Source organism: Saccopteryx bilineata, chromosome 4 (genome assembly GCF_036850765.1).
Source record: "Saccopteryx bilineata isolate mSacBil1 chromosome 4, mSacBil1_pri_phased_curated, whole genome shotgun sequence".
NCBI lineage: Eukaryota > Metazoa > Chordata > Mammalia > Chiroptera > Emballonuridae > Saccopteryx > Saccopteryx bilineata.
The window spans coordinates 292,328,032-292,351,375 of record NC_089493.1 but is presented as its reverse complement, the minus strand read 5'-3'; the positions used below and the strand labels follow the sequence as shown (position 1 = coordinate 292,351,375).

Below are 23,344 nucleotides of genomic sequence, written 5' to 3'. Positions count from 1 at the left end.
TTGGAAAAAGCTTGTACGACTCACACCCGATGCGTGTTCCCCCAAACCTCAGAGAATCGGTATCTTTCAAGTCTGGAGGGTTCCAGGTAAAAATAAGTAAAAATTAAAGCTCTGAAGTCTTGCAAAATCCCCTCCCCGCCTTGGGAAGACACCAAACCTCGGTTTTCACATCTGAAAAATGGGGATAATGATATTATCCCCACCAATGATACTATAATCACCAAGCAGAGTTAGAAGGGTTTAAGACAATGGTCACGAAAGTGCCCAGCTCAGGGCCTGACACGGGGCACGTATTGGTAGTTCCTTTCTCGAGGTCCCTTGTATCCCAGTTCTGCGATCCCAGGAATCCATCATGCCGGAAGAAGTTAGCTCCTGTGTAAAGAAAACGGTGGCTATCCCCATTTGAGCCTTCCTCTCTCCTTCTGGCGCTCCTCCTCGACTTGGTCCTCCAGCGTCCACTACCGAGCACTGCGCCCAGGGGGCGCCCAGTCTCCACTTGACGGAGGTCTACTTCCACCTGAAGTCGTAGGCATTGCGAACTGCCCGGCCTCCTCTCCGGACAGCCTTGAGTGGGCGTTCCCCTAAACACCTCAGCTGCCCCAGCAAAGGAAAACGCTTCCCACCTCTGCGCCTTCTCACCTGCCTTTTTGATCTTCTTTCTCTGCTTGGAAAATTACTGATATTTTGACCCCAAGGTTTCCCACTCTCTTCTGTGTTTAGAGGGGAGGCTTAGAGCGCCCTGCGAAAGACTCGGTGCGTGTGGTTTTCCTGTCAGAGGAAGTTAACCACTGGCCAGTAAGGTGTGAAATCCTAAATTTGCAGGGACTGACCTTCCAGCTCGCATTTATCGGTCAGGAAATCCTTGGCAGCCAAAGGATTGTCTCCTCTATGTTCTCGCTCTTTTAGCTTTCTCTTGCGTGGTTACTTCAAGTCTTTCTTGAGAATTGTTCCCAGTGCCTGTTGTGCCCTTCCCTTCCCCCTGTTCCACTTTTCTACCCAATTAATTATTCATCCTTCATGTCTCTGTTTAAATGCTACGGTCTCAGTGAAGCCTTCCTGTAATTCCTAGATGAGATTCATTTATTGACTCTTCTACTAGAGTCATGTGTTAAGTGCTTTCAGCATCTCATTTGAGCCTCATAAGAATCCTGTGAGGTAGAAACCTATTTTATAGATAAAACAAACAAACAAATGGGGGCTTAGAACGGATGAGTGGTAGAGTCAGGATTCAAACCCAAGACTCCAGAGCCCGTCCTCATAACTACTGCAACATTCACAAACTGATCAAACCCAGCCCGTGTCTGTGTTTAGTTTGGCATAGCAGCAACACATTTCTCATACAAAGATGGAATTTCTCTTTTTTTTGAAATTCTGAAATCTAGCAACATGGAGTCTCCATTCCTCCAACAAGGAACAGCAGGAGCTGAGGAGCTGGGCAGTGGCTGCTCCTTCTGGATAAGATGTACTCACCATCCAACAAATCAATGTTTCTCTTTCTCCTCCTCTTCTCTCTCTGTAAAAGCAATTTAAAAAAATTAAAACTAGTTGAAGATAAAATCTAGCTAAGATGAGTAAAAAAAAATTGTTGGTTATGATTGAAAATACTTAAATGTCAATCTAAATAATTAAGGAGCCTGACCTGTGGTGGCGCAGTGGATAAAGCATCAACCTAGAACACTGAGGTTGCCTGTTTAAACCCTGTACTCGCCGGGTCAAGGCACATACAAGGCCTGACCAGGTGGTGGTGCAGTGGATAGAGTGTCGGACTGGGATGCGGAGGACCCAGGTTCGAGGCCCCGAGGTTGCCAGCTTGAGCGCAGGCTCATCTGGTTTGAGCAAAAGCTCACCAGCTTGAGCCCAAGGTCGCTGGCTCGATCAAGGGGTTACTCAGTCTGCTGAAGGCCCACGGTCAAGGCACATATGAGAAAGCAATCAATGAACAACTAAGGTGTCACAACAAAAAACTGATGATTGATGCTTCTCATCTTTCTCCATTCCTGTCTGTCTGTCCTTATCTATCCCTCTCTCTGACTCTCTCTTAAAAAAAAAAAAGAAGGCACATACAAGGAGCAACTGCTATGAGTTGATGCTTCCTGCTCTTCCCTCCTTCTTTCTATCCTCTCTCTAAAATCAATAAATAAAATCTCTTGGAAAAAAAGTAGATAACTAGAGAAAATTGTGTAAAAAAGAACAATGAGTAGGGAATAATTTTTTGTTTGTTTGTATTTTTCTGAAGCTAGAAACGGGGAGAGACAGTCAGACAGACTCCCACATGCGCCCGACCGGGATCCACCTGGCACGCCCACCAGGGGGTGACGCTCTGCCCACCAGGGGGCGATGCTCTGCCCCTCCGGGGCGTCACTCTGCTGCGACCAGAGCCACTCTAGCGCCTGGGGCAGAGGCCAAGGAGCCATCCCCAGCGCCCGGGCCATCTTTACTCCAATGGAGCCTCCGCTGCGGGAGGGGAAGAGAGAGACAGAGAGGAAGGAGAGGGGGAGGGGTGGAGAAGCAGATGGACGCTGTGTGCCCTGGCCAGGAATCGAACCCGGGACTTCTGCACGCCAGGCCGACGCTCTACCACTGAGCCAACCGGCAAGGGCCTAGTAGGGAATGATTTTGAGAAACATTGTTAAGTGAAAAAAACCTAGTGCAGAACAGTGTGTGTGGTTTGTTACCTTTTTTTTTAAGGCAAAAAACAAACATATTTGATCACATATACATAAATGTACTTGAAAGTATTCAGAAGAAACAAGTAGGCATGATTCCCTCCAGAAAAGGGAACTGGGTGTCGGGAACCAGAGGTGGAGGAAGTCCTTCCACTGAACAGATGCCTTTTGGGCTCTTTTGAACATTGAGCTAGACAAATGAATTACCCATCACAAAATGACTGCATTACCTTTTTGGGTTTATTTATTTATTTCTTTATAGAGAGGGAAGGAGAGATACGGACAGACAGGCGGGAAGGGAGAGAGATGAGAAGCATCAATCCTTCATTGCGGCACCTTAGTTGTTCATTGATTGCTTTCTTATATGTGCCTTGACCGGGGGGTTCCAAAAGAGTGATTGACCCCTTGCTCAAACTTGGTCAGGCTGCATTACCTTTTTAAGGTATACACAACTATAAAGAATCAAATGAAGTTAAATGCTTTCTGGCCTGCCCAGCGGTGGCACAATGGATAGACCAGGGGTAGGAAACCTATGACTCACGAGCCAGATGTTGCTCTCTTGATGGCTGCATCTGGCTCGCAGACAAATATTTAATAAAAAAATAATAATGTTAAAAATATAAAACATTCTCATGTATTACAATCCATTCATTTCCTACCGCTCATGTTCATGGTTGCGGGTGGCTGGAGCCAATCACAGCTGTCCTCCGGGACAACACCAAATTTTTATTGGATAATGTATAACGTACACGGGTTGTTGTGAGGTCAGGAAGTAAACTTACCTCCTTTTAATCAAGTAGTCAGCTAGCTAATTGCAGAAACTCTTTTGATGAAGAAGATAGCTAAAAGAAACAAAGATGAGGAGTATCGTACTTTTCAGCAGGAATGGACAGAGGAATTAGCCTTTGTGGAGAGAGCAGGTTCTGCAGTGTGTCTAATATGCAATGATAAAATTGCATTGATGGAACAGTCAAATATAAAGCAGCACTTCAACACACGCCATACTACATTTGCATCGAAATATCCAGCGGGGGACAGCAGGAAGAAAGCATGTCAAGAGCTACTGTGCAGAGTGCAAGCTAGTTAGCAGCAACTCTGTGTTTGGACCCAACAAAGTGACTGGAATTCAGCTAGCTTTGCTGGTGCTTTAGCAATTGTGAGAAACGGAAAGCCATTCACAGATGGGGAGTATGCCAAAACATTCATGCTTGATGTTGCCAATCAACTTTTTGATGACTTTTCGGATAAAGACAAGATAATCAAACGAATGAAAGACATGCCTCTGTCAGCAAGAACTGTTCACGATCGTACCATCATGATGGCAAATCAAATTGAGGCAACACAAGTGAAGGACATAAATGCAGCACCATTCTTTTCTCTCGCTTTGGATGAGTCAACAGACGTAAACCATTTATCCCAGTTCAGCGTGATTGCAAGGTATGCTGTTGGTGACACACTACGTGAGGAAAGTCTTGCTCTTTTCCTATGAAAGAGACAACAAGAGGGGAGGATTTATTCAAGTCTTTCACTGAGTTCGCTAAAGAAAAAGTCTACCGATGGATAAACTTATTTCGGTGTGTACTGATGGTACTCTGTGCATGGTGGGGAAAAACAGGATTCGTAGCACTTCTTCGTGAACATGAAAAGAGACCCATCCTAAGATTTCACTGCATCCTACATCAGGAGGCGCTTTGTGCTCAGATGTGTGGTGAGCGGCTTGGTGAGGTGATGTCACTCGTCATTCGGGTGATCAACTTTATTGTTGCCCGAGCTTTAAATGATCGCCAGTTTAAAACACTGCTAGATGAAGTTGGGAATAATTATCCTGGTCTGCTTCTGCACAGCAATGTGCATTGGTTGTCAAGAGGGAAGGTGCTCAGCTGTTTCGTGGCTTGTCTGAGCGAAATCTGGACTTTTCTTGAAATGAAAAATGTCGAGCATCCTGAGTTAGCTAACACTGAGTGGCTCCTAAAGTTCTACTATCTTGTGGACATGACTGAACATCTGAACCAGCTCAATGTGAAAATGCAAGGCATTGGAAATACAGTCTTATCCCTTCAACAGTGTTTGCATTTGAAACAAGCTGGAACTCTTCATCCCTGACATTGAAACAGGTGGTTTACTACACTTTGAAAAACTGGGAGAGTTTAAAGATGCATGCACAGCAAGTGACCCTGCTCAACATCTTGATCTCCAGCAGCTAGTGGGCTTCACATCTAATCTCCTAATATAATCTTTGCAGTCATTCAAAGCGCGCTTTGGAGAATTTCGTGAGTGCACTCGTCTTTTTAAGTTCATCACCCATCCACATGAGTGTGCAGTGGACAGCGCTGACCTGAGTTACATCCCCGGTGTCTCCGTCAGAGATTTTGAGCTACAAACTGCTGATCTGAAGGCCTCAGACATGTGGGGGAATAAGTTCAAGTCACTGAATGAAGATTTGGAAAGACTTGCACGACAGCAAGCAGAGTTGATGAGCAAACACAAGTGGGGAGAAATGAAAAAACTTCAACCCGCGGACCAGCTGATTGTCAAAACTTGGAACGCGCTTCCCGTCACATACCACACACTGCAGCGTGTGAGTATTGCTGTACTGACAATGTTTGGCTCTACATATGCATGTGAGCAGTCTTTCTCACATCTAAAGAACGTTAAGACCAACCTACGATCATGCTTAATGGATGGAAGTCTCAACGCCTGCATGAAGCTTAACCTCACCACGTATAAACCAGACTACAAAGCCATCAGCAAAACCATGCAGCACCAGAAGTCACATTAATGGTAAGAAGTACTTTATTCATCATTGGTTAGCAACAGCATAACAACGTTATTAAAAAGAATTCAGAGACTTATTGTACTTTAAAAGTCTTGGTCTTACATAAAATGCACACATTTACTTGTATTTAGTGTTAAACATATTGTATGGCTCTCATGGAATTACATTTTAAAATATGTGGCGTTCATGGCTCTCTCAGCCAAAAAGGTTCCCGACCCCTGAGATAGACCATTAACCTGGGACACTGAGGTCTCAGGTTCGAAACCCCAAGGTCGCCGGCTTGAGCATGGGCTCATCCAGCTTGAGCGTGGGCTTGCAGCTTAAGCGTGGGATCATCAACATGATCCCATGGTCGCTGACTTGAGCAAGGGGTCACTGGCTCAGCTTGTGTCCCCTGGTCAAGGCACATATAAGAAGCAGTCAGCAATCAATGAACAACTGAGGTGCCACAACTATGAGTCAATGCTTCTCACCTCTGTTCCTTTTTTTTTTTTTTCAGAGACAGAGAGAGAGTCAGAGAGAGGGATAGACAGGGACAGACAGACAGGAAAGGAGAGAGATGAGAAGCATCAATCATCAGTTTTTTGTTGCGACACCTTAGTTGCTCATTGATTGCTTTCTCATATGTGCCTTGACTAGGAGGCTACAGCAGACCGAGTGACCCCTTGCTCAAGCCAGCAACCTTAGGTCCAAGCTGGTGAGCTTTGCTCAAACCAGATGAGCCCGCTCTCAAGCTGGTGACCTCAGGGTCTCGAACCTGGGTCCTCTGGATCCCAGTCCGATGCTCTATCCACTGCGCCACCACCTGGTCAGGCTCATCTCTGTTCCTTACTGTCTGTCTGTCCCTGGCTCTCTCTCTCACACACACACACTAAAAAAAATAATAATAACCCTTCCCCAAAAAAATTAAGCACCCAACTCCCTCCCCCCAGACTCTGCTCCTCACGGGGGTCATTACACCTTCTCCTCGGCGCTCGTCTCAAGGCGAGGGCTGCTCAGGAGGCAGAGATGAAGCTTGACTAGATTCCAGAGGTGGCCAGCTGCAGGGCTGGGACCAGGTGAGGACATACAGGCAGCACACTAGCTGATCTGTGTCTTCCACTGGGTCCTTGTGGTGTCCGAGTCTCTGCTCCCACCCTGGGGACAGATGGTGGTGCAGATATTTGGACAGCACCAGAGCTACATCTGGGGATGGCAAGGAACAGCTTAGACACTGGAGCCCGGTCCTGAGTTCAAGGCCTCTACCATTCCTTCTCTGTGTGATCTGCAGCAAGTCCCCGAACCTCTGCACCTCTCCTCTAAAAGTGAGATAATAACCATAGACCACTCTCCAGTGTTGTTACAAGGGTTAAACGGGATAATATCTCTGTGAAGTGACTGGTAACATATAGAGACTAAAAACGTGACCCTTCCTTCCTCTGTATCTCTTTTTTTTTTTTTTTTTTTTTTTTACTCGTTTTAGAGAGGGGCAGAGAGAGAGAGAAAGAAAGAGAGAGAAGGGTGGGGGGAGGAGCAGGAAGCATCAACTCCCACATGTGCCTTGACCTGGCAAGCCCAGGGTTTTGAACCGGCAACCTCAGCATCCCAGGTCGGCATTTGATCCACTGTGCCACCACAGGTCAGGCTCATCTGTTAAATGGGGGTGACAGCCCCTTGTCAGATAACCGTGGGGGTGGAATCCAGGGTGATAAGGATGGTGGAAAGGGCCCCTAGACTGGAAAGTATCAAGTCCTAGAGACGAGAGACGCTGATAATGGTCAGGAGTCCCAGCTCTGGAGCCTGCATTCCAATCCTACCTCTGCTTCCTACTAGTTGTGTGACCCTGAAGCGGTCACCTCGCCTTGCTGTGCCTCGGTGTCCTCCGCAGTACGATGGGAAACAGTGCCGTCCGTTCTGTGGGGTTTAGTAAAGGAAACATGAGTTGTTACACAGTACTACAACTTAGACTGGAACAATACCAGGCCCCCAGTCCGCACCGGGAAGTGTTGGCAACGGTGATGAAGGCGGCGGCATGCTCAGGAGGGGGAGCTGCATGCTGTCGAGGTTCGTGCAGTAGGTGGACAGCGGGCTGTGCTTCTCGCCTGGGTGATCCCCGCCCCGGGCGGGCCTTCCAGGCATTCTCACAGCGCCTTCAGCGCCACCCCACCGAGAAGAGGCCCTGGCACGGGCATTTCGAGATCAGGTGTTCTTCCCGTGGCTCCCATGGCCTCAGTGGGAGCCACCACGTTCCTGCTCTCCTGTCTTCACCCAGCACTCACTGGGCTGTCTCCTTTGTGCATGGTCCGGCGCTGGGGTGTGGAAATAACAAGTCTCTGCCTCCTGTCATGTGAGGGACAGAGACGGGGAGACTGAGAGTTACAGTGCAGGGTGATCAGTAAATGGGCAGGGGGGGCCTGGCCGGTTAGCTCAGTTAGGTTAGAGCATTGTCCCAAAATAACAAGGTTGCAGGTTCCATTCCCAGTCGGGACAGACAGGAGGCAACCAATGAATGCATAGTTAACAAATTAATTCTTCTCTCTCTACCCCTCCTTCCTCTGTCTAAAATCAGGCAATTAAAAAATAAATAGCCTGACCAAGTAGTGGCGCAGTGTATAGAGCGTCAGACTGAGATACAGAGGACCCAGGTTCGAGACCCCGAGGTCACCAGCTTGAGCACGGGCTCATCTGGTTTGAGCAAAGCTCACCAGCTTGGACTCAAGGTCGCTGGCTTGAGCAAGGGGTTACTCGGTCTGCTGAAGGCCCGCGGTCAAGGCACATATGAGAAAGCAATCAATGAACAACTAAGGTGTCGCAATGAAAAACTGATGATTGATGCTTTCATCTCTCTCTGTTCCTGTCTGTCTGTCCCTATCTATCTTTCTCTCTGACTCTCTCTCTGTCTCTGTAAAAAAAAAAATAAATAAATAAATAAAAATAAATAAATGGCCTGACCAAGTGGTGGCGCAGTGGATAGAGCGTAGGACTGGGACACAGAGGACCCAGGTTTGAGACCCTGAAGTTGCCAGCTTGAGTGAGACGGGCTCCTCTGGCTTGAGCACAGATTCACCAGCTTGAGCGCGGGGTCACTGACTTGAGCGTGGGATCATAGACATGACCCCATGGTCACTAGCTTGAGCCCAAAGGTTGCTGGCTTAAGTAAGGGGTTACTTGTGCTGCTGTAGCCTCCCAGTCAAGGCACATATGAAAAAGCAATCAATGAACAATGAAAGTGCCACAATGAAGAATTGATCTTTCTCATGTCTCTCCCTTCCTGTCTTTCCCTATCTGTCCCTCTCTCTGTCTCTCTGTCTCTATTTCCCAAATAAATAAATAAATAAATAAATAAATAATATATGGATGGGGGATCATAGGGGAGTCTGGGAGCCCAGAGTGGGCAGAGGGGAGAGGGAAAACTTCCCAAAGGAGGTAGAACCTGAGCTGACGTTCAAAAATATGAGAAGAATTGTGTCAGGTAAGGGAGGAGCAAGAAAGCTTTCTACACAGGGAACCGTCCATGAGAAAGGCCTGGTGTTGAGTGGGTGTTATAAGCTGGCTGTATAGCTGAGGCAGGTGGGGAAGAGCAAGAAGTAAGGCATGAGGGTGCACAAGGACTGGGGAGCTGAAGACCTCAAAGGCCAGGCTACCGAGCGGGGACTTCCTCCTGAGGGCACTGGGAAGCCAAGGAAAGGTTTGGGGCTGGCAGGGGGGCAAGGCCAGCCTTGCTCTTTCCTACCTTGTTGTATCTCACCGAGCATCAATCCCTACTCTCTAGTGCTCTGACACCCGCTGAGCATGCACCTACTTCAGGGCCTTTGCAGGTACTGTTCTCTGCGTGGAGAAAGAGGGGTGAAGTCAGGAATGGGGATGGCGTTGGAGTTAATATTGAGACCAGAGTAAGCATCTGGTTTAGAGTTGATGTTTATTTGTTCTGAAAGGGCCTTATTCCGAGGCCTGGCTGATTGGCTCAGTGGTAGAGTGTTGGCCCAGCGGGTAGAAGTTCTAGGTTTGAGTCTCAGGGCACATAGGAGAAGTGACCATCTGCTTCTCCATGCCTCCCCTCCCCCCCCCCCTCTCTTTCGCAGCCATGGCTCATCCGAGCAAATTGGCCCCAGGCTCTGAGGATGGCACCATGGCCTCACCTCAGGTGCTAAAATAACTCGGTTGTTGAGCAACAAAGCAACGGCCCCAGATGGGTAGACCATTGTACCATAGGGGGCTTGCTGGGTAGATACCAGTCGGGGCACATGTGGGAGTCTGTCTCTCTACCTCCTTGCCTCTTACTTAAAAACAATTTTAAATAAAAAGAAAGAAAAAGAAAGGGCCTTACTCTGTGACCTGCCAGATAACATTAGGGTCATACTTGAGTGTCCCAGGAGGTGGCTAGGACAGATCTCTTGGAAGTATATGCATGGCTGTTGGGGACTGGGCTCCAAGCATGCAGTCGTGGAACACAGGGAAAGCATAGGTACCACTGGGGAAACCCTTCAGGGGCCCAGGAGGGGCCTGACAGCAGGGGTCAAGGCCTCTGGTGGGTGGAGTCAGTGAAAGCCTGGGAGGTGGATATTATCACCCTGGTTTCCAGATGAGAAAACAAACTGAGGCTCAGAGAGAGGTTAAGTAACTCGTCCAAGCTAGTGACGGACAAAGGCAGGATGTGATCCCAAGTCTGCTGACTCCGAAGTTGCTAGAATTCCACATTTATTAGCTTTTGGTGAGACCAACACAGAGGTGCAAGGTGGGACTGGCTCGGGTGGCAGAGCTGATGGCCTCTGCCAGGACAGACCCCACAGATAGACGGAGCTGGGCCTGGGATGGGGCCAGCTCCTCCAGCCAGAAAGGTGCAGCTGGGGCTTCAGAGAGAGCGAAAGTGATGCCCCTGAAAGAAGCGGGGGTGTGGCCGGGTGAGGGGGAGTCTGGGTGAGGCCCAGTCCCACGTACACTGTCCACCTGTGAATAGTAGCAGATGGAGTATCTCCTCTGGCTTGTCCTCCTCCCTGCCTGCCATCCTCCTCCTCCTCCTCCCCCTTCTCCTCCTCCTCTTCCTTCTCCTCCCCATCTCCCCTCCCCCTCCCCCTCTTCCCTCCTCCTTTGCCTGGCCCGGCCCACGCCCCAGTGCACCTAGTCATTGGGCCTCCTCTAGCCTCCTGACATCCCCACCTGCCTAGAACAGGTCCTGCCTGGAAGTCCTGGCAGCCCCCCACTGCGGAGACTCAATTTAGCACCCTTTACTTCAGAACCCACCCTTCCTCAACCTCTTTCCTCCTTCAGCTCACTGTGCAGGTCAGGGACACCCCAGATCCAGTCCCAAGCTGTGGGTGCAGGAGTCTAGGATTTGTCCTAGCCTTGCTGTGTGACTCCAAGTAAGGAGCCACTCCTCTCTGGGCCTCAGGCTCCTTATCTAAGTCTCCTTGACCCCCCGCTAATCACGTCGACTTCTTGGCTTTTTCTCAGCACCTTGTTGTTTTAGGAGAGCATTATCAGTTCATATGTTTGCTGTTGGTGTCCCGCACCAGACTGCGTGTGTAGAGAGGAAGGGACCTGCTGCCTAATTACTCACTCTGGTGCCAGCACACAGCAGGGGCTCCATCGCATCTGCTGATGGCATGTGTAACGGTGAATGAACGAACGAACCATCTCCTGCCTACGCAGGAAGGGTACAGCCTGCTCCCCCCACACCAGCCGCACATAGTGGGGGTGGGCAGAGCAGTAGTCCAGCCCCCACCTGGATGGCAGCAGGGTGGGCGGTCTGACTGACCACTCTGACCCAGCGGTGGGCGGGGCTGAGAACTGAACAATGATCCCTTAGGAAGAGACTGGGGAAGCTCTTGAGAGGGACCAAACCCGGAACCTGTCTTTCCACCACCCCCTCGGCTGCAAGGCTTGGGCGGGGTGGGGGGGGGCTCAGATTAGTGTCTGTGTGTCTGGGCAGAGGGCAGACACTGGCCCAAGACCTCCCAGGATAGCAAAGACTGAAGTGTGGCTGGATTTCGGGACTCCCGAACCCCAGCTGCCTGTGTGTCTGTGTGCACACGTGTGGCCATGGTGTGTACACACCCATGCACGTACGTGTCTGCTCTGTGAATGCACTCTGGCGAAGCCTCCAGTTGTGCCTATGCATTCACCTATCTGTGCACCTGTGTGAACACGTGCGTACTAGTCTGCGTAATGTGTGCAGACCTGGCTGGGTACATGTGATATGACGTGTGTGTAGGTGTGGGGAGCCAGCTCCACGAGGGCAAGGATCTTTGTCCTGACTTGTGCTCTGCTCCACCCCGGCACCCTGAACAGGGCCTAGCGCACAGTAGGGATCAATACATACTTGAATGGATGGATGGATGAAAGTGTGTACACGTATCTGATGTGTGCCTTCTATCAACGTGTGTGTAGACGTGTGCACGATCCTGTGTCTAAGAGTGCACCTGGGTGTGGGTGATGCTGCCCACAGGTCACCCATCCTGTCCCTTTCCAAAGCCAGGACCCAATGCTGGGCCTCTGTGGGGCAGTGCAGGGGAGCAGGGGGCCGCCTCCTCACAGGAAGCTGGATCCTAGGACGTGCATATGGAGCTGCAGGCAGCAGGGTGGCCCCACTGTCCCCCACAATCCCTCCCTCCCAGCAATCAGGGTTTAAGGCTGAGTTTGGGAGTTATAGGGGACTAGGGTGTCACCTCAGTATCCCCTTCCCTGCCTGTTCTCTACCTCTGTGCCTCTCCCCACTCCCTACTCCATGTGACTCCTCCCTCCCTCTGGGGTGGCCTCAGGGCTCAGCAGCAGGTATGAAGCCATCTGGGGGACAGGAGGACGGGTGCCCCAGAACCGCCCAGAGACCGGAGACCACAGAGAGGAAGGAGCCAAGGAGAGAGCATGAGCTGTTCACTGGGTGAGGGGGGGGCTCCAGGACCCCAGAGACCAGGGAGGGAGGGGCACTGCCCAGGCCCTCCGGCCCAGCTGCGCCTGGCTGACTTCGCAGCTGCTGGGAAGCACCAAACCCTTGCACACCAGAAGACTTCAGCCATCCATCATTCATTCATTCGTTCAAGATCTAGTTATTGAAGCCTATTTTGTGCTAGGTAATACTTTAAGCATTTGGGGATACAGCAGTGAACAAACACAAAAATCTAGGGTCCCGTGGAGATTTCATTCTGCACACAGACAATACACGTGATTAAGTAAATTAGAATGACAGCGTGATCAGATCTGAGGGCAATGATCCTCCTGTGTTGAATAAATGAAGGAAACAGCCTTCACTCCCAGCCTTCCCTTAAACGCTGAACTTCCGGGAATGCAGGATGTAGAAAGGAGAGTAGAGGAGGCCATCGCGGTTGGCCTCTCATCTTCACTGCTTTCTGCTGGCACCCTGAGGTGACCACCCCCTCTCTGAGCCTCACCCAGTTGGTGGGAACACAAATAGAGCCTGCCATTTGAGAGAACAGTTCAGCAGCATTTTACTCAATTTTAAAATGAGCATACCCTCCAATCCAGATATTTCCGCTTTCAACAGTGACCGAAGAGGCTGGGATCAGAATGCTCATGGCAGCATTCATTCATTTATTCATTCAACAAACACTAAGCTCTGTGCTGGGTGTGGGGGGAGCAGCAGTGAATGGTCCCGGTGAGGTTTCCTCTTTCCCGGAGCCAGCAGTCGAGGGAGAGAGACAGCAACAAGCACACAGACAAATAAGTCAATGACATAGTTGCAAATAGCATGAGTCTATGAAGACGATAAATCCCGAAGAGGGAGAGAGAGGCCTTTGCTATCTACCTTGAGGCCTGCAGTACAAGAAGGAGCCCGTCTTGGGGAGATTTGGGGAGGGTCCTGGCCTCAGGGGGGAACGCTGCAGAAGAGAGGAGGTGAGCGCAGAGGGCCTCCCCACCACACCGGGGACTTCGTGAGGACTTCAGCTCTCCCTCTGGGTGAGGTGTGAGCAGTGGGAGGGGCCAGGCAGAGGTCGGATCTAACTGGACTTGAGGAGTTGCAGGGGGCAGAGGGGAGGCAATGGCGGAAGCAGAGACCAGCGGGGAGACTGCTGTAATGGTCCGGTGAGAGGTGCTGGCGGCTGAGATTCAGGTGGCAGCAGCCAAAGGAGGGTTCAGTTCTGGATACATCTTTTCATCTTTCAAAACTTTTTATTGAAAATTACAAATATACAGAAAAGTGCACAAGTTATAAGTGTACAGCTCAATAAATGTTCACAAAGTAAATATATCCTTGTCATGAGAACTAGGTTCAAGAAGTACAGACCTGTGCTGACTACCTTTTAAGAGTAGAGGCAACGGGATTTACAGTAGGGCTGCATGTGGACAGGAAGGCCCCAAAGAGGACCCCATGGCCCCTGGCCGTGTAGCTCAGGTGATTAGAGCTTCCTACTGAAACACCACCAAGGTTGCAGGTTCGATCCTCGGTCAGGGCACATACAAGAAGCAACCAATGAATGCATAAATAAGTGGAAAAGCAAACTGATGTTTCTCTCTCTTTCCCTTTCTCTCTCTCTCTCTCTCAAATCAACAAATGAAAAAAATTTAAAAGAGAGAGAGAGAGAGAGAGAGAGAGAGAGAGAGAGAAGCCACGGCTTCAACCTGAGCCGCTGGAAGAACTGAAGCCTGCACTGTCACTAGAGATGGGGAAGACAGTTGAGTGGGGATAGTTTGAGTTTGAGATGCTTATTAATACCTAAGGGAAACTGTCAAGCAGGAAGTTGAATACAGGAATCCGGAGTTCAAGGCAGTGTTCTGGGTCAGAAATAATCTACTTTCAGGGTGACTTGGCTACACAAGTCTGTTGTAGACCACAGGGGCTGTGTACCCGTTTGAATTATGAGGAATAAATGAATCCATCGGTAGATGGGGTTGGGGACTTGGTGCTGACCTCTGATTTCTTTGGCCAGCCCCCTCTGCCTGCTGACCCTGCTGCTGCCACCCTGCAGGGTGGGGGTCCCCAGCTCCCCAGCTGAGCCCATCAGTCAAACCTATAGCCTAGCCCTCTACATGCAAAAGAACACATCCGCCTGACCTGTGGTGGCGCAGTGGATAAAGCGTCGACCTGGAAATGCTGAGGTTGCTGGTTCGAAACCCTGGGCTTGCCTGGTCAAGGCACATATGGGAGTTGATGCTTCCAGCTCCTCCCCTTTCTCTCTCTCTCTCTGTCTCTCTCTCCTCTCTAAAAATGAATAAATAAATAAATAAATAAATGTATCTTAAAAAAAAAAATTAAAAAAAAAAAAAACAGGGACATGGAAAAAGAGGTCCTTCTAAAAAAAAAAAAAAAAAAAACAAAAAAAAAAACAAAAAAAAAAAAAAAAAAAAAAACCAAAGAACACATCCATGCTGCTGCCAACTTATGTGAGTGATACTGGGCATGAGAGCGAGTGGGGGCAGAGGGACACTGCCATCCCGGCCCGGCCCTGGGCAGAGGCAACAGCGGGGTCAGGAGGAGGCTCCGCCCTGGCTCCCAGGGCACAGGGGCTCTGTCCACTAAAGGCACACCCACGAACATGTCAGTGATGGCTGGTGACCTTGGGCAAGTCATTCTTCCTCCATCTTGGCTTCTCCATCTGAAAAAGGGGTGGTGACCCTGCCCTTCGCTGACCTCTCAGCACCATCACAAGGTCCCAGGGAAGCCCACAGAGGGCAGGGCTTTACCAGGTCGCGAGTGCGTCCCCAAGCGCCTGGTGCTGTGCTGCTTACCTGGTCCTTCTGCCATGCCGGGCACTCTCCCATGATCCTACTGACCCCGCAGAAAGTTCTGTGACATGGAGTTACAATCTACTTTACAGATAAGAAAACGGAGGCCGAAAGGTGAATAGTTTGCCGGCGGCGGTCGCATAGCTAGTAACCGAGAGTGCCAGGATCTTAAACCAGGTCTGTAACATTCAATGCCAATTCTCCCCACACTCCCCAGCTGCCTAGAAGTTCAAACTGGCAGCCCGTTGGCTGGGTCTGACCAACAGATGTCTTCTGTTTGGGCCATGCAGTGCTTGTTCGATTTTAAATACAAATGCCTGTCTAAAACAGGTAACCGAAACGTGTTGACAAAACTCCTCCCTGCCCCCCGCCCACCCCATCTTCGTCCTGCCTCCTTCCCCAAGTGACAAGAGCTGCCTGGCCCCTGGACCTCTGGAGTCTGTGACTCTCCCACTGACCTATATTCCAGGCCCACACGCACTCACTACGTCTAGTTTCTAGCCCCACACCTGCCACCATTCCCTGGGTAGTTCTAGGCACCCTGAGCTTGTTTGACTTCCTATCGACAGGGAGCAGGACTAGGTGCTCCACCACTGAGGGGAGTTATCAGTGTGCACTGAGGTCACGGGTCTAGGTTTGTGGAGGAGAGAACTAAATTTCATATGAACAATTATTTACCAATGATTATAATAAAATTAACAAACAACTAAGTGGTGTAAATAAAAAACAGACGGCTATTACCACATTGTCAATAATATATTTAGGCTGAAAATATAATAAATAATTAATATACTTTGTGTTCATGATATTAATATGAATCTATTATCTATTAACGGTGGCTTATCAGGCTTTTATTGTATGCCAGGTGCTGTGCTAAGGGCTTTTTAAATATATTACTTCTTTTTTTTTTTTTTTTTGACAGAGTTAGTGAGAGAGTCAGAGAGAGGGACAGGGACAGACAGACAGGAAGGGAAAGAGATAAGAAGCATCAAGTCTTTGTTGGGGCAACTTAGTTGTTCATTGATTACTTTCTCATATGTGCCTTGATGGCGGGGGGAGGGCTACAGCAGAGTGAGTGACCCCTTGCTCAAGCCAGCAACCTTTGGGCTCAACCTAGCGACCATGGGGTCATGTCTATGATCCCATGTTCTGAACCTGTGCTCAAGCCAGATAAGCCCATGCTTAAGCTGGCGACCTCGGGGTTTCAAACCTGGGTTCTTAGCATCCCAATCTGACGCTTTATCCACTGCGCCACTGCCTGGTCAGGCCTATATATATTACTTCTTATCATCTCATGATAATACGGCCACATGGGAATTACTGAAGCTTTATTCAAAGTTGTACAACTTGTACATGGAGGAATCTGAATTGGATCCCAGCAGAGCCCAGGACTTCCCGCCAACTCTCTGAGAGGTAGTGGATGGCAACTCGCCCTGGGAAAGATGCTGGTCTCATAGAAGGCAGATGTGAAAATGTGGGAGCCTCAGGGTACCCCTTTGGTCCCCTCACTCATGTCTCTGTCCCTCATGCAGCTCCAGTCCCAGGGCAGCCCTTTTAGTGACCCTGGCTTCTCAGCCCCTGACCTTTAGCTCGGCGGCCTGCCACCTGCCACTGTCTCCTTCAAGACCTGGCATGCCTTGGATGATGGTGAGCAGCTAGGCTGTGCCCAGGGGGCCTTCCTGGCCTTGACCCAGCACCTTCCAGCTCATGGGGGATGACCAGAGCAGCTCAAACCCTGGCAGTCCTGTCCTGCTGGCTCGGCTCAGCTCGGGGCCATGAGACTCAGGGTCCAAGGCCTGCTGAGCAACATGGCTGCCATCATGACCGTCCTGGGCCTGCCCATCCCCCCTGAAGAGGACACTCTTGGGCTTGTCCCCTTTGGGGCCTCAGCCTTCAAAAGGAAATGTCGAGGATATGTAGTAACCCGAGAACACGGCTACTGGACAGATCGAGCTGTAAGGAACCTGGCTCTGCTCAAGGCCAAATACCCCGGATAGAAGAAGCAGGACTTCCTGCAATTCTTCTGTCATAAGGGACTCTTCTTGCTTCTTGGCTAGAAAGGAGACACATCTTGCCTAGCAGATAGGGTTTGTATGCCATATATTGGAGATATTTCCTGGGAACTACACCTCAATATCCTACTGCGTGGGCCTTCCTGCCTACGTCCTATGACCTCCCATCCAGATCTGGGTGGGTTTCCATGGATACCATTTCATGAATTACCAATCCAGTGGTACTGGCTGCCCACTTCCAGGGTGGAGAAAAATGCCTCTTTGAAGAGCATTTACAAGGAAGGGACAATCGGTCTCCTTCCTGGGCTCTCCTGAGACCTGCCTTCCCCTTCCTGTCATTTTGGCAAGGTCCAGGGGCTGTCTTCATGTCTGTCTCACTTGCTGTACGAAGACATGGACCTTGTGGCGCAAACAGGCTCCTCTTCTTTCCGCTGGAGTTCATTTCCTCCCCCAGTCTACTTTTCTGACTGTGGCCACGGTTTCAACTTCCCTTCTTAAAGAGGGGCTTCACTTCCCGATCAATGCAAATTCAATTCTTAAAAAAGAACTAAAGATTCATGTCACATCTGTTTCCTGCCCAGGACACATCCACATCCTGTCCTGGGCTAACAGAGGGCATCCCTGGACCAGGGTTCCTGGGAATCTCCTACTTATACTTTGGCTTTTGGGTATGTCTGGAGGACCAGGCTATACCCCAAGGATCCTACACTCCTCAAAGGTGTCTCCCCATTTTCAACAACTATATATACTGGTAACTTTAGTGTTCACTTTGGTTTTGTTTTTTGCTTTTTTTAACATTTTATTTACAAAAAAATTAATTTATTCTCAGAAATGAAACTCTTTTAAGATGTCGATTGTTTTTCTTCACAGACCTGGCTTGGGGGTAGGGTCAAGAGGAGGTTCAAGGATAGGACGGAGGGAAGTGCAGGAGGGGGCAGGCATCCGGGGAGAGGGGGCTGGCAGGGAGTGAAGAAGGGAGAGGGACAAGGACAGAGGGCAACAGCGATCAGGTGCCCTGATCCTCCTTGAGATGAGAGAGGAAAAAGGGCGACAAAGTGACCCCCGAGACAGTAAGGGGGGGCAAGGGAGACGGAGGCAGACAGACCCAAGCGATGGAGGAGAGAGAGAGAGAAAGCAACAGTATGTTGGACATGGAAAGTCACACACCGACACAAGAAGGTCCCTAGTTCAAAAGCGCCAGAAAGCAGATGACGCCAATAGAGAGGGCAGAGACGGAGACAAAGGGATGAAGACACTAAGAGAGACGTTGAGAGATGAGGACGGGGAGTGGGTGACAGCGACCCGCGCGCCGCGCCCGCGTCAGGGCGGCCCTCCGGGCACCAGCTGGCCCAGGTCGGCTTCGGTGCGGCTCACCCACTCGCGGTAGAGGCCGCACACGCGCAGCCCCAGCACCTTGGCGGGGAAGACGCCGGCGGCGGAGGCGGAGGCGGCGGCTGCGGCAGCGGCTGCGGCGGCCTCGGGCCGCGGCCCGCGGAGCTCGGCGCCCAGCGCGGCCAGGACGGCCTCCACCGCGGCGCTCAGGGCCCGGGCCTGGCGCGCCGCGTCCTCCAGGCGCCGCAGCAGGCGCGACGCGCGCGGGTTCAGCTCAGCCTGCAGGCGGCGCACCACGTCGAGCAGCGGCGGCAGCGCGGCCAGCGCCCCCGCGTCCAGGTGCAGCCGCTCCGGCGCCGGCAGGCCCGCGTGGCCCGGGCTCGGGGCGCTCAAGCCCGCCAGCGACAGGCGCGGAGGCGAGAAGCCGGGCAGCCCGAAGGGGTCTCCCTGGTGCTGCACCTGCGGAGACAGGGCGGTCAGCGGGACTCCCGGGACTCCTGCCCTCTCCTGGGGCCTCAGTTTCCCCATCTCGCAGAGGACAAGGTCCTCGCAACGGAGCTGCAGTGTTTGAAATCATACAGAACAATAAAAAAAAGTGGGCTTCCCTGGCCGGATTGCTCGGGTGGTTGAGCATCGTCTGGAAGCGCAGAGGTGGCCGGTTTCATCCCGTCAGGGCACATAAAGGAGCAGATCTATCTATGTTCCTGTCTGTCTCTGTCTGTCTCTCTCTCTCACCTTCTCTCACTTCCTCTTTCTTGAAAATCAATCAGTAAATTAAAAAAAAAATTTTTTTTTTTGGCCTGGTCTGTGTTGGCGCAGTGGATAGAGCGTTGACCTGGAATGCTGATGTCGCTGGTTCAAAACCCTGGGCTTGCTCAGTCAAGGCACACACGAGAAGCAAGCAGTGAACAACTAAAGTAAAGCAATGACGAGTTCATGCTTCTTGCTCCTCTCCTCTCCTCTTTCTGTAAAATCAATTTATATGGAGATAATGCCTGACCTGTGGTGGCACAGTGGATAAAACTTTGACCTAGAATGCTGAGGTCACTGGTTCAAAACCCTGGGCTTGCCCGGACAAGGCACATATAGCAAGTAATCAATGAACAACTAAAGTGAAGCAACTGTGAGTTAATACTTCTTGCTCCAATACTCTGGTTTCTCTTCAGATCACATAAATCTTTCGCCTTTTACTAAAGATTTCCGTGGAGAGAAACAATTCTGGGTTTCGAACTAATTTTTTGAGGCCTTGCTCTGGCAGGGCTTGTTAAGATGGTCTAAAATAAGCAATGTAAACAATGTTTTACAATACTTCTCACTCTGCCCTCCCTTCTGTAAAATCAGTAAATAATAAAAAATAAATAAATGAGGAGATAATAACATTATCAAGTTCATAAGGTAGTTATGAGCATATGAAAAAGCTCAAGGCAGGTCCTGGCCCATGGGAAAAGCACAATAAACATTAGCTCTTTTATTAATGCTATCTTACATATCAGGATGCAAATCTAGTCTCCATTTACTGTTCGGTTTCCTACAAAATTATTTCCCTTCTCTGAGCCTCCGTCTTCTCATCTGCAAAATGGGGTAAACAGCTCCCTGTCCTGTCTTCGTACCAGGGACCTCCAGAGGAACTAGGCTGTTCACTCCCTCTCCTTACCCTCCCTCACCTCTGTACTTGCTTGGCACAGAGCAGGGGCTCCACGAATAACTGTCACATGAATAAACAAATGGAAGCTGAAGGTGATTTGGAATTTGTAAAACTGCTATAACAATACCATTTATCCTTCACTAACATCTTGCCTCTGATTCAGGCAATGCTTGCTGCTCTAAACACACTATTTCTAATCTTCCCAATAATGGGTGTGATGATAATGATGCTGATTTTGTAAATGAGGATGTGGGGGCTGAAGAGGTACAGTTACTTGACCTAGGCAATCCATCTAGGAGGGAGTAGAGCTAGAGTTTGAACCAAAGTTGGTAGGACTACAAAGCTAGTTCAATTATCCCACGATCTACTGTCATAATTGTTGCACCATTATTTTTTTAAAGATGTTTATTTATTCATTTTAGAGAGAAGAGAGAGAGAGAAAGAAGGGAAGGAGCAGGAAGCATCAACTCCCATATGTGCCTTGACCGGGCAAGCCCGGGGTTTTGGACTGGCAACCTCAGCGTTCCAAGTCAATGCTTTACCCACTGTGCCACCACAGGCCAGGCAAAAAATAAATAACTTTTACATGATTATTTTATTATTATCAGTCCTGCCCAAGATCACAGCAAGATGGCAGGCCCACAGTCTGTCTGATTAAAAAACCACACCCTTCCTCCACTACACCAGAGTAATTTGGAAAAGTATCTTCTTTCTTTGGGCAAGGCCCTCTTTCCAACCAAAGATGTTGGCAGATCCTCCTCCTTTGTATAATCCCCCCCGGGGATGGAATTTTTGCTCCAGATTGAAACCTCCTCCTGGCCCCTCTGCATAGCACAGGTAGAAGAGTTCACAGCTCATCTTGTTCAGCTGCCTCCTTTTACAGCTGGGGAAACCAAGGCCCATGGAGGGGAGGTAACAAAACCACTCAGAGCCTAGAACCTAGGTTTCCTGACCCTCAGACCAGAGCTCTCTCTGCTGTCAGGTTGCCTCTGTCTTAAAGCAGCAAGGAGGGAGCCTCCAAGCTGAGGTAGACAGAGGGGCATTTGGGACACAGACATGGTCCTCCTCTAATTCGCTGTGTGGCCAGAGGCAAGTTACTGATCCCTCTCGGAGCCCCAATTTCTGCAGTTGGGAAATGAGGTTGAGAGAACAGGTGATCAGGAAACCCTGTGAGCTATCCTTTTCTGTTCCCCAGGCCCCTGGTCCCCCACACCCGTCCCCACTCACATATTCCTGAAGCAGCTGCTCAGCATATTTGGTGAGGAGGCGGGCAAGGCTGTGTGTCTGATGGATCTTGGCCTCCAATAGGGGAAGGGGTGAGACTGAGGAGTCAGCCTGGGGGTCTTCTGGTGGGAAAGGGGGGTTGGAATGAGGGCAGCCCAAACCCCTACTCTGGACCACATTGTTCCAGCTGGCTTCTTCTTCCTGAACCCAGAAGCTCAGCTCGGAATTTTCTAACTTTTAAGCCAGGCAAGCTCTGTCTTAGATGGGAAAATGTGGCACCAGACATTTGCCAAACAGTTGTTCTACCTGAAATGTGTTCCCTGTCCTCAAATCACTGTTGAAATACTATTAGAGTGGAATTACAATTCTTTAGTGCAGCCTCAGACTCATCCCTCCCTTAAATTAACTTTTCTTTCACTTAAGGCTTGTTCATAATTCCAACGTAGCTCTTTTAATGGCTCTTTTATCTGTGTGAATTGGCCTCAGCCTGGGAGCCCTCTGAGGATATATAGCTCACATATCCCTGCACTTCTGTGATTGTTGGTGGAATTCAACATTACTGAAGCACAGAACTTCAAATAGGAATGTGCCTTTCAGCCCATTTTACAGATTGTAAGGCTGAAGTCCCATTCCCTCCCTGACAGACCTTTTGCCCAAGGTGCCTGGCTAGGTACCAGGCGGCATCAATAAATCAACGACTAGTTTTCCTGAGCACAAGCTGGATAGTGGCGCCCCGGGAAGGACTACATTTCCCGTGACGCCCCGTGCACACGCCCAGGGTATGCTGGGGAATGTAGTCTTAGCTCGCAACTCCCGATCGGCACAACCACCACCCCCTCCTGAGTTTGCCACCGCCTATCCCTATCTTTATCTGTCTTGACTTTCGTCTCCGGTAGTCATTCACTATCTCCTGTGGCCCCAAATTTTTCTCTCCTAACTCTATCCCCACCCTCTGGCCTCCAACAGATTCTTTCCCAATACCCAAAGAGGACCCAGGCGTAAAACCCCGGCTACGACCCCAGTCTTCCCGCAGGGTGTACTCGAACTAGTTATCTAACTAACCCCTGGGCCCTTGTCCCTGAAGGCACAGCCCCCAGGGTCCCTCAGAACTCTCGGTGCTAGCACCTTCCCACAGCTTACCCACGGCTCATCGCTTGTTACCTGACACCCGGGCCCTGCTCTGCCCGGCTCAGGCCGCTCCCTTCCCGGACCCGGAGGTAATGAGGACACAGACCCCAGCTCCCAGCCCTTCGGACCACTGCTCCCCTTAGGCACTCGGCCTCTGCCCTTCAGCCCCTTACCCAGACTTCCCTCCCTTCGGCTCATGCTGGCCCCAGGCTGATCCCGGTTGCCTCCACGCCCCCCTTCCAAGGTGTAGGGCGGAGGGGGGGGGGGGAAGGGGGAAAGGGGCAGGGGCGGGTCCAGGCTCAGCCAATCAGGGCTCAAACCCCAAAGAATCCCCCCCGCCCCAGGCAAGATTCCTTGTCCCTGAGCTCAATTCACTGTCTGTGCCGCCTAGTCGAGAAAGGGCCTGAGCCGTGCGGCAGGTCCTCTGAGTGGGTGGACTTGGGACCTCGATGCTGGGGGCTCCTAGGCCTGGGAGGCAGGCCTGCCTCACGCCAGGAGGAGGAGAGGCTCAGGCTCCGATCTGGGGCAAGTCAAGTGTTAGCGCCCGGGCTGCTTTTCGGAGAAAACTGTGGAGATAGGAGAGGGTGGAGCTGGCGGGATAGGAATGTGCCGGCACTCTCTCTTGTCTGGGAAGGAGGGGGAGAGGGAGCTCGAGAGAGGTCGGGATGAGAGCCCTAAGGCTTGGACAACACCTGCCCAGACATACACCTCCTGGCCTATCACAGATCCCCTCTCATCACACCTACTCGGAGGGGGACAGATACCCCAGCTTGCCTCATTTTACCAGGTTCAGTAATGAGAACCCCTCTGACATACCTGCTTCTGCTGAATACAGACTTTCATTCTCACATGGGAGCAAGCGTCAGAAACGGGAGTGGGGGACAAGGGGAATAGCTACTCATAT

The 23,344-nt window shown here is 50.5% G+C and overlaps 1 protein-coding gene and 1 non-coding gene across 3 annotated transcripts; one reads left to right on the top strand and one right to left on the bottom strand.

Moving 5' to 3' along the window:
* Positions 1–15,819: 15,819 nt before the first annotated feature.
* On the bottom strand, positions 15,820–22,697 carry CTF1 (cardiotrophin 1). 2 transcript variants are annotated; one of them, XM_066275717.1, is made up of 3 exons: positions 22,614–22,697; positions 21,316–21,434; positions 15,820–18,902 (listed from the first exon to the last, which is right to left on the bottom strand). In XM_066275717.1, exons 1-3 carry the CDS (start codon positions 22,636–22,638, stop codon positions 18,432–18,434), a joined length of 615 nt encoding a protein of 204 aa, XP_066131814.1. In that variant the 5' UTR covers positions 22,639–22,697; the 3' UTR covers positions 15,820–18,431. The 2 variants fall into 2 exon arrangements, with proteins under 2 accessions (XP_066131814.1, XP_066131815.1); XM_066275718.1 differs by having other exon boundaries at positions 21,316–21,431; positions 22,614–22,675.
* On the top strand, positions 19,590–19,705 carry LOC136336885 (U5 spliceosomal RNA). The gene has a single exon (XR_010731625.1). It is a non-coding gene; the product is annotated as a U5 spliceosomal RNA (small nuclear RNA).
* Positions 22,698–23,344: the final 647 nt, after the last annotated feature.